This window comes from Formica exsecta, unplaced genomic scaffold (genome assembly GCF_003651465.1).
Source record: "Formica exsecta isolate Colony F162 unplaced genomic scaffold, ASM365146v1 scaffold31, whole genome shotgun sequence".
In the NCBI taxonomy this organism is placed as follows: domain Eukaryota; kingdom Metazoa; phylum Arthropoda; class Insecta; order Hymenoptera; family Formicidae; genus Formica; species Formica exsecta.
In genome coordinates, this window is record NW_021850355.1 from 386,856 (window position 1) to 398,229 (window position 11,374).

Sequence of the window (11,374 nt, forward strand, 5' to 3'; positions counted from 1 at the left end):
GAATAGGAAGATATATATACGATTTAAATACATATTTAATTTAAGAGAAACTCCTTTTCGTTTAAATGTTCTGTTTTTTGACGATGCTTAATGATAATTGAAGTATCCTGTAAATGAAAATGAATGGAATATATAGCTGAAGAATAAAAAAAAGCGAACCTTAGAGTATATTCCAAATTAAGCTCTCTCTCTTATCTATTTATTTATTCAATTCAAACAAGTTAAGAATGTTTTGGCTGTATAATAGTAGCAAAAAACTGTCAGAATTAAAAAAAATATATATATTTCTTACGTTTATATTGCTTGAAAAATCAAATAAATAAATCCGGATTATAAAAAGAATTAAAATAATATAATTTTAATGTCTTTGTAAAAGAAAATAGTTGTAATTAATATTTTTCCTAATTTATGGCAAAAACTTTTGATCGTAAATACTCTGAAATCAACTGCAAGAAACAAAAAAAAAAACGAGTAATTTACAAAAAGAGAGATAGAGAGACAGAATATTTTTCTACAGTTTTTAGTAAATAACTTTTAGACGAGTGGATCTAAATCAAGTTTTGCACAAATATTTATTACAGTTTTCTTAATATATGTGAAATTTTTTATTTCGTGACAATGTTTTTTCCTTGTCAGATTTATCAATAAGTGCTACAATACGTGATTTTCCATAAGAATCAATACTAACTTTAAACTTAAATAATTTCCAAACCGTTAAGAGAATTGTGCTCAGGTTTTGCACAGACACTCAAAAGAAATAGTAAAACAATTTCTACGAAATTTCTATGCTTTTGTCAATGTTTTGACATATGACACATACATTCTTAAGAGATTTTAATATCTAAAATAAAAAATTGCATTCGGACGAAACAGCAACTTTGTATAAAACGATAAAGGTCATTTTATCGAGTAGTTCCTATTTCATACCACGGATATTCAAGGTTACGAGAACTTTTTGGTCCCACTCTCTCTTCATTTCCCGTAAAAGCGAACGTAAACCACAGGATGCGCATATCACCGGCAACCAATTCGGAATATACCAGACACATCGTGTTCGGCTAGTCGATAAGCCGGCCACTGCAATCTGGGTGATGATCATACCGTGTATTCTGAAAGTGCTATTGCAACGTGTCGATCTACCGGGAAACACAAAGCCACCGCTAACAGCTCACAGTTAGAATCACATACTCATCCTCGCGATTGTGTTAGGGATATCACGATGGCGTCTCCTCTAGTCTCTCTTACGTCAAGGTGGACTTGATACAATGATTCATACACGATTATGTAGTTGCTTACGTTTTTTCTCAAATATATAGAAGCAGCAAGTGAGATTATGATAGCTTGAGAACTATGTCTAATCAGTAAATTATATCTTTATATTTATATATAAAAAATATTTTTTTTAAATATATAATATTATAATATATATTATTTTTTATAAAACACTAGAGAGAGAAAATTATATTATTGATGTGCTATATTACTTTATATCATTTCGTATGTTTAACGAAATATTGTTATATATTCGAATGTTATTCCGTTTGAGAACAATATGTGAATGTGTACATGTAGAAACATACATATATATAAACAGTATATTTTATCGTTACCGTATGCAACCAACTTGCAAACTTATACTTTTAAAATAATGAAATTCCTGAAAAACGTCTCGTCTCACAGAGATGCAAATATGTACGGATAAATTTGCATTTAGATACAATCACCGGAATCTGTATCGGCTGTTTAGCTATGTAAAAGGATACACGAATTTTCTGAGAATCTCCCAAGAAATGCCTACATGCTCGATCGTATAACGATGAGCAAAAATGAGATGCGATTATTCATCGAATTTTATCTAGGGCATAGCTTGAAATTCGAGTCTTCGGTCGTTATCTTCAGGCTCGGCAAGTTTACCGTTCGTCCCTGCCACGGGGTAAACCTGTAACGCCGGGGGGTTATCGAATCGCTTCCGTACATAATGGCGCGCCATGTCGCGGATCTGCCCCTGACACAGCGACGTGGATCGATGAAATGCAAAGCACCGACGGCGTCGCGACGCCCCGTTCGCGCTCGCTCTCGTCTCACCGGATGGCCGGCCGGCCGGCGTCGCAATTTGCGAACGTAAACGAAATTATCGGCCGAACACGGGGCAAACGCCGCTCGTGTTCGCCCTCGCTCGCCGATCGCGGACCAATAATTGGGTTAGCGCGTACATTTTCAGAACGTATCGCTCTATAATAAATGATCGTAATGATAGTAACAGGCTGCGTCGTTCGCGCGCATAGCGAATACCGCAGTCAATAATGCGACGGCTAGTCTCGTGACGCAGTTTGTATAAATGTGTTATAGTTATTCTCTGCGTGTTTTAGAGACGCGTCATATAAAGCCTTGCACATTCTGAATATCTAATTATATAGTAATGAGTATTTTCAATTATCAATCCAAAATGTTATATACGATCTTTGGATGAGACACAACAATAGAATCTATAATTAGATAGCTATATTTAAATCTAATGTATTAATAACTTGTTAATCTTCTTTATTTCTATGTAGAGATTATTACCAGGTTATAGTAAAAAAAAAAAAAAGAAAATAGTTTTTTTACACATTGAGATTTCTTTTTAAAATCCCAGTGTTTTCAAATACACAAAGATTGCACAAAAATGACTTATGCAATTGGGTAGATGCGTGCTCCTCTTGCGTTTATCTATAAATAACAAAAGTATTTCTAAAATATTTCCTTATTCCCAAAAAATAAATACTTAATTTTTTTTAATTTTTACATTTGAAAACGTCAACATTTATCGTTTTGTCGTGTCGATTTTTATTCGGGCGCTACCGATATTTCTCGCCGAGATACGTCAATCCTGAATCCCGAAGAGCATACTTGAAGCGTGACCTCGCTTATGGTTGCAGCGTGCACGATGCATGCCGATATTTACCAGGTGCGGCTCTGAAACCGCATGGAAACGTCGTCGCACGATCAAAACAAGCGCGTCGATGGCAGCAGGTGTGCGACGTACGTATTTCTTTGTGTTTTCTTGCGAAATTCGATATCTGCACGAGATATTTGATACAACCGGGTGGAGATGCGATCTTGTCGATGGACCGCTTAGACGATATAGGTGACTTCGACAAGACGATCATATGCGGTCAAATGTTATTCAGGATTATCACAAATCTGGGAAATCCGAGAAAAACAGAAAAATTTAAAAAAAAACTCCATGGAAAAAATTATTTGGTTGGATATTAAGCACTTATTAATCGAGTCTCTATTCAATAATAATCAATAAATTATTGAATATTGCATACGTCATAAATTGTGAACATGTATTATAAACATAATATCATGTTACAGATACATAGATATTTTATTTTCTATATTTTATTTAATTTCTTTGAGGGAAAAAGCTTATCTCACAAGTCTTCTTAGAAATCTCATATATATATATATATGGTTAAGACTTTTTACAAGTCGAACGGAGATAATGACATATATAAAAAAATAAGATGTGTGTATAACGCAAAAATAAATTACGTGTAATTTCTCGTATTTTTCTTGTATCGTAATTCAATATAATTATAATGAATATCGGAGCCTGAAATGATACTGCAATCTTTATACATTATAGCACAAAATTATCCCTTTTGATATGATCTTATAATAATCGTTTCGCTCAGGCGCTTGCTGAAAATAATCACAACACCCGATACAACGAAATTAATATGTTCTCTACGGCGATAAACGAGCACATAACTGTCCACAATTGCTGCCATGCCTCCTTGATGCGTTAACGTATCAACCGAGGATCGTCTGTAATTATCGGACATTATCGAGTGATATAATTAGTCAGTTGAGTATTATGGAACGATGTAATTACGCTGCTACTCTCTTTGATACGACTTCCTGTCTGCGCGAAATATTTATCGCACTTGATGTTTACATATCTTGCCTCGTCGTTAAAATTATCGAGATTCATGATTTTTCAATCGTCATCGTTACAATGAATGTATGTATAATATATAAATATGATATATGATATATATAATAGCTTTTAAACGCTCTTATTTTATTTCAATTTTAACAATCGACTTTTTTATTACATTTTTTTAGTTTTTTTTCTTAAATATAAAATATATTGCCAATTTTCTTAAAGTTACAAACATAGTTTTTTTTTTAAATCAGATATAATAATGAGTGATGACTCAGATATAAAGATTAATATTATTAAAATATCATAGAAAGTTATATATATACACTTGAAATAAAACGTCTCATTACGGAGATTTTACTTTGAGAACGTTGACATTAAATTATTGGATGAGATTACAGGCTATTGTCGAGCAGGTGAAATGAAATGGGTTTATGTCGTGGTCTTTAACACGTTTTAACCGAATCAGCATTTGTTCCCGTTACGTTTTCCTCTTCAAAATAACGAATTGGTCTGCAAAATTGAATTAGTCTTGCAGAAATCATGTATTCAGGACAATTTAAACTAGCGTTAAATAAATGCGAGGTAAAACTAGAATGAAAAATAAAAATTTTTGATATTCCATAAAAAAATTATCAAAATAAGTTAATCAGCGTTGATTGTAAAGGATATCCTTATTTGACTTATTATTAATAATTTATTAATTGATGAAGATAAATTCTCCTTTTTTTCCTGGAAAAATATAAATGCAAAGCATTCTTATAATTATATGACATCTTATAAATAAATATTTACTGTATCATAATCGATAAACTTTGTTACTAATTACAAGTAAATTTATATTTAATAGGAAAAGAAAATAGATGCTTATATTATCGAAAAAAAGTATATACCCTGTATATTTTAGTTACGTCGTAGAAATAATTCAATCGTCTCTTTTCGCATCTTTTTAGCCGCTTTTATAGCCAAATACATTTTTTTTTCTTAAACGAGCTAGGCATTTTTTTAAATCAGGTAGTTGCGTAAAGCGAATAAACTATTTGCATTTTCCTGTGTGTCAAAGATTTGAATTCACGCGAGTAAGTACACGTTTATCGAGGCGGAAAATGTTTTAACCACCCGTTTCCTCCTCCCGTCTATACGGCAGCTCAAATATTTTCTCTTACTTTGTGTTGCAGGCGGTGTCAGAGAGGCTTGAATTGGCACCAGCTGGTGGAAGATCAGAGCCGCAGGTGAGTATCGTGAGAGAGTTTGCTCTAGCCTTATTCCTGCTTTAAAAAGGAACACCGCGAAATTATATCTTCTCGCGAAAATTTATCGTTGCTCCCGTTCAAATTTGTTATGTAATTTATTTTCCTCGAACGAAATAAAATAATTTTTATGTTTAATTAGACTATCGGAATTAAGATTTTTTCTGTTTTATGAAGTTTATTAAATGTTGCAATAACAAATTACACAGATTTATATTTAATATAAGATAATAAGAATAAATATTTTTTCTATAGATTATTCTATATTTTCAACTTTATTTTATTATAAAAAAAAATGTAAGAGAGAGAGCGAGAGAGAGTATATATTTTTAAAACAATATTTTAGATTTAAATGGAATAAAATTTGAAAAATATTTTCTATAGAAAAATATTTGTAAATGGTTGTAAACAAAATAATTACAAATAAATAATTTTATAAATAATTTATAAATGTACGCATACAATGGGGCATTGTCTTTAACAGATAACTCGCGATGATTGTAATAATAAAAAATATTATTGACTTTTTTGTAATATCTATTTGCAAAAAAGACAAAGATTGATTCGTTCGATAATTAAGATGAATAATTACTTGAGAAGCAAAACACTTTGATAAAGTTGTTGACTGAGCCAAATGTGTTTTCCGCTTTGAAGCTAATGTGCATACTTTCAATGACCGTATCTTTCCTCTACGTAAGGTCGCTACCTTGTGCGAACCTGGCGAGGTGTACCTTGCTCAGCATATGGGAGAGCAGGGTCGATGGGTCTCTTCGACCGATAAGAAGAGCTGCATGACGGATAAGCTCGAGATCCTGGAGTATTGTAAGAAGGTAAGAAAAAAAAGATCTATAAGATCACGCAACCATTAAATTCTTTCACACGTATAATGTCGACGTTAAATACGTATAGTCGATTAAGAATTATATATAGACATTAAAAATAGATCTTTGACATTTTTCTACTATCATCGAACTTTTTATTCCTCTCTTTTGCATCATTTCTCTATTCTACAAAGTATACGAACGCGTATAAATATTTTGCTCGTGAGATCACTTCAAGCTTTCTTAAAAATAACATTTTCCATTGAACACATTTATTTCTCGTTATTACATGCGCGAAAAATACTCGGTTTCACAGTTTTATCCTTAAATCTTTGAGATTTTGAAAAGATTGAGAACACATTATAAAATAAATAGGTAAAGAAAGAATAAAAATATGTTAAGATCGTAAAAATAGATAAAACGAAAATGAGAATATCGCACGCAATTTCCATTCTAGATCTTTCACAAGTAGAGCACGGTGAAAGGCAAGACTAACTCTTATGGATTACCGGATAATAACGTTCTCCGTCTCGTTTATACGACACGTTCACGCAATCCACTATATGCATAAGAGAGAGAGAGAGAGAGAGATAAGCGTGTGCAGCTTGCACATGCGTACGTGCTCGTATTTGCTTATGCACGAGCACGAAGAAAAGTGACTGTTTCATGCGCCGGATATATTGATCGATAAAAATCGCCGTCTCGCTCTCGTCGCGAAAATACGAAAGTGTATAAATTATTCGAGACGGCATTTAAATTATCGAAACAACGTCAGGTGATCGAGATTCCGAAATCGTTCGCGATTCCTTCGATCGAGACTCGTGTCTAGAGAAAGAATCGGGCCGCTGCGAACGATGATTGATGAATTAAGGCTTGCGGCGTGTTATTTAACATCGCGCCTGCCAATGGCCCGCAGGCATGATTAAGAAGTCGTTTAATAATCTTCCGGTCCCGTATAAATTGAATTTTCATCCCTTCGTTGACGCGCTTCAGTCTCGACAAAACACCGAATTACGCGGTTCGTTACCTTCCCTGCCGTTCTTCGTGAAAATAACGTTAATCTTCGCCAATGACTTTATCGCGCGAGATTGCACAGGTTGACAATTGTTGCATCGTGAATTATTTATTTTGACATGCCTTGCCTAAATTTCTTGATGCGTAAAAAGAATCGTCAAGAATTATATATATAAAATACTCGTATAACATTTCTTAATATTCTTTTCTCATTCAAGTTCCATGAGTAGTATATAACTTCCTTGTATATTTTACTCTTATGAATTTAACAAATAAATCTTTAACTTTTGAACTCTACATCCAACTTATAAAAAGTACAATATATCGTATTCTGGACTGTTATCGATCTGCTGTGAGACTAACGTCACAAGCTGAGTCTATTAGATATAATTTGCACATTAAGCGAATATCACGTCGCAAAACAGCTTGCACGATAAGAATGCTTTTTGCGGTCTTTTAAACGGAGATGAATAGATAAATTGCCGCGCTCGTTTGCAGTAATAACAGGTTTGCCGAGTGCGCATATTTCCTCGATAATTACCTTTATAGACGCGCGATTACAGTCTGGTCGAACCATCTGTTAATCATACTTTCCAGGCTTACCCGAAGAGAGATATCACCAACATTGTCGAGTCGTCGCACTACGTCAGAGTCGGCGGATGGTGCAAGCCTGGAAGGAACAAGTGCAAACTTTCGCGATGGGTCAAACCTTACAGATGTCTGGGTGAGTAATAACGATGATATTTTTATGTCAAGTAGCACGAAAATTTGACACTATCTATCGCACAATTTTTCGCAAATTTTTTTACGTCAATGTCACAAATACCTCCCGCGAGATCAAAGATTAAAACTTTTATAATTTTAACGGATTGAATCTTTTATGTCCTAAATACCCGAAGAAGGAGCTTACATTAATTTTCATATATCTTGTCAGGAATGTCACGATGTACTAGGTTTCTGACATAAAGTAATAATTTATCGCAAACGTACCACGACATAAATAAATTCCTCGGAGAAAAGGAGATGACATAAGTCAATATAATGATGTAATTGATACATTTGTATTTGCTTCAAAATTTATTATATCTCAGTCAATTGATTGATTGATAGTGAGATAAAAACATTTATATAATACATAAACAGGATATCTACTACTTGGAAAAACATGGAAAACCTGGAATTCTCAGTGATTTTTTTGTACCTGCAAAAATCAGAGAATTCTCACGGTATTTTATCGAGACTCGGGGAATTTTTAAAAAAATTATCTCTTTAATAATTTTGCTCACATTGTAAACAGTCGGCAAGCCAAATGAATTATGCGTTTAAAATATATTATAAATATATATATCTATCTCTCTGTTTATATATTCAATGTTTTAACAAAATATTGAATATGCAGTCTATATTCTTTATTGTAATTTTCAGTGATAAAAAAATGAAAATGTTATGCAAGTGAAAAATATTTGTCTTACGATGTTTAACTTATTCAATTTTTTTTAGTACATTTACAAATCTAGTACTTGAAACTTAAGAGGCTCTGTTTTTTTCTTTATATGAGTGAAAAACATTAGAAAGCTCATATAATAAAAAAATTTTTTTTAGGAAGTTGTACCAAAAAAAATCTTTATAATATTCTCTTTACTTGGAATTTCGAACAAAAATACCTGGAAGATCAAGGAATTTTCAGAGATTTTTTTTTACAAGATTTGAGTAGACACCCTGATAAAAAACGGTTTGATAATCGTAAAACTCTTCGCGGTAGACTTTGCGATAATGTCTGATCTTTGGTTTGCTTTAAAATTGTAAAAATATATTGATTCCGAGGGCCATTGCTATGGAGGAGTCGACCAATCGGTCGTGAGCTCATCGATAATGCGGTAGCGGCGGCCATGAGAAATAGATAGATCGATCTCTGACGGCGGGGATTTAGTTATAAATTTAGCAGGACGCTCGATCTGTTCTGGAAGAATTCAATTTGTAGAGTCAATACGCTATGTAACGGACAACGCGATATCTGCTGTCGGATTGTCCGCTCAGCTACCTTCCTGATCAGCCATTTTATCGCGCTCAAGAACGAAAGAACTATCGCAAACGTGACATCGCGCAGCACCAGGGTTCAAGAAATCGCACTTACTTTTTTTTCTTTTTTTGTATGATGACTCACTTCCAAAGCAATTGACAAATGTAGCGGGTATCTTCATTTCACCTTATAAACCTTTTTTCCGTGCAATTAAATGATTCACTGCAAGAGAGAGGTAAGTTTATAATTTAATAGAATTTATCTTAGATCTCTCTCTTGATGTTAATTAAAGTGGATTTTATAAATTATAAATTGATTCCGTTCTTGCTCTGAACTCTTCAACTTGCATGGAGTACATAATTGTGGAATATTCTATAAACCAAATAACGCGAACTTTGATGAAACCGGTAGAAAGATATTGGACAAGATTCATTAAAATATAAAAAAGATATATTTATACAATTTACTTCACCATTGAGAATATTGCATGTTTTTTTTTAAAGAATTATATTTTAACATATTTTTAATTAAAATAGTAATTGCAAATATGTATCGTAATTCGATATTGAAAACTGCAAAGTTATGGAACGATAATAATTTACTTTCAATAAAAGTCCGCTTCAAGTTCGCTTAAGAAACCACCATTAAAAGTTTGATCTGATACTTGTGTACTTAACATATTTTACAATGACTCAAAAGACAGTGATTTTTTTGTTTCTAATTGAAAATCTACATCTAGATATATCTACATCATTAAAATAAATAATTAAATGAAAATGTGTAGATAATGTAATGACACGATACACATTATCGGTGATATATTTTCTTAAGTGAAAAATCTCGTAAGATACGACAATTATTTATTCGTACAGAAACTGGGACGAACGTAGATTTTGGAAAACTTCGAACTCTACTCCATTTCGAGTGCACTATTAAAGCGTGGAAAACCATGCCTCATTTTCTAATTCTGTCAGATAAATGTCATTATTCCGGTAAATTGGTCACGAGTGTATAAATGATGGTCGCGTCCGCTTAATGTCTGCATCTAATTGTCTTCATTAATTTCTTTATCTAATATTTTTATGCAAAACTGATTATAAAGTATCAGGTTTTTTTTTATATTGTATTTAGTAATTAAGAACAATAAAATAGAGGCATTAGCAGCCAGCGTAGTGTATAGGGCACAAAGAAAATTAATGATTAAAGCATATAATGGCTTCTAATGCCTCTGCTCTTAGTTATTAATATTTTGGAGCCTTTTGTCAATTTTTGACATTGTATTTAATTTTCCTTCAACAATATTTATAAAATAGAAAACGCGTTCTCTAAATAAAATAGTAAATAAAAATATATATCTACATTTAACTTTTTATTATACTTTCACATTTTGGTGGGAAAGAATGACATGCGAAATATACTCGAACAAATCAGGCAATGGTTAATACCCTCGAAGGGTCTGCGTGACCAGCTCTATTGATCAGCCCTGGTGAATGTACCGATGCGTCATTCGCTAGACGCGTTTCCATTCCGCTGTCTGTCTGCTCACTTCTTTCCTTTGCATATTCTTCTATGCATTTATAAAGCTCTGTAGCAAGCAACGATACATGTAGACAAATACACTATCGGGAAATTCAGTCGTTGTTTACTTTTTATATGCATCTTTACTGAAATGTTTCTCAAATGTAGGCATACGATTGCATATATATATATATATAATTTTTAATATTCTTTTTAATATTCAAGCAGCATGATTAAATCCTGAATTAAAATACTGGAAAATCAAAGTTTTTATTTGCATTTAAATAAAAAACAAAAATTTGTTATTTGCTTATATTCTAGAAGCTTTAACTCACAAAAAATAACTATTTATCATCTGAAAATATTAGTACCTTGATTATTAGTACCTTGACACTTTAATTTGAGATAAATTAATTCTATATCATCGAATCTTTCTCTTTCTATTATTAAAATTGTAATTAAGAATTCTGAGAAAACCCCAATGTATGAAATATACAAGGTGTATAAATGCATATTGAATGTCTACATGTGCCGAATTCTACTTTAAAATGCATTAATTAAAAATTAAAGTGTGCAGGATAAATAAAACTTATTTTAAATAGACATTTCGCATGTTTGAAGATAGTCATATAGATGGATTCGGCGAGTATTGATTTCATATATTTTGACATATGTAACATATCTATATACACGGATGTATAAATAGTCGTCGACAAATTTATACTTTGACTGCTGTAGCAATATAACTGAATTTTTTCTTTAGAGATATATATATATAGAGAGAGAGAGAGAGAGAAAGAAAGAAAGGAAGGGAAAG

The 11,374-nt window shown here is 32.4% G+C and overlaps 1 protein-coding gene across 3 annotated transcripts in view; it reads left to right on the forward strand.

Annotated features, from left to right (window-relative positions):
- Positions 1-11,374, forward strand: part of LOC115237819 (amyloid-beta-like protein) — a 53,322-nt gene that overhangs the window by 29,168 nt on the left and 12,780 nt on the right. For all 3 annotated transcript variants that reach the window (XM_029811112.1, XM_029811110.1, XM_029811109.1), the window contains exons 2-4: positions 5,113-5,166; positions 5,883-6,014; positions 7,617-7,743. In XM_029811112.1, the coding sequence (XP_029666972.1) occupies positions 5,113-5,166; positions 5,883-6,014; positions 7,617-7,743 (313 nt within the window). The remainder of the gene's footprint in view (positions 1-5,112; positions 5,167-5,882; positions 6,015-7,616; positions 7,744-11,374) is intronic.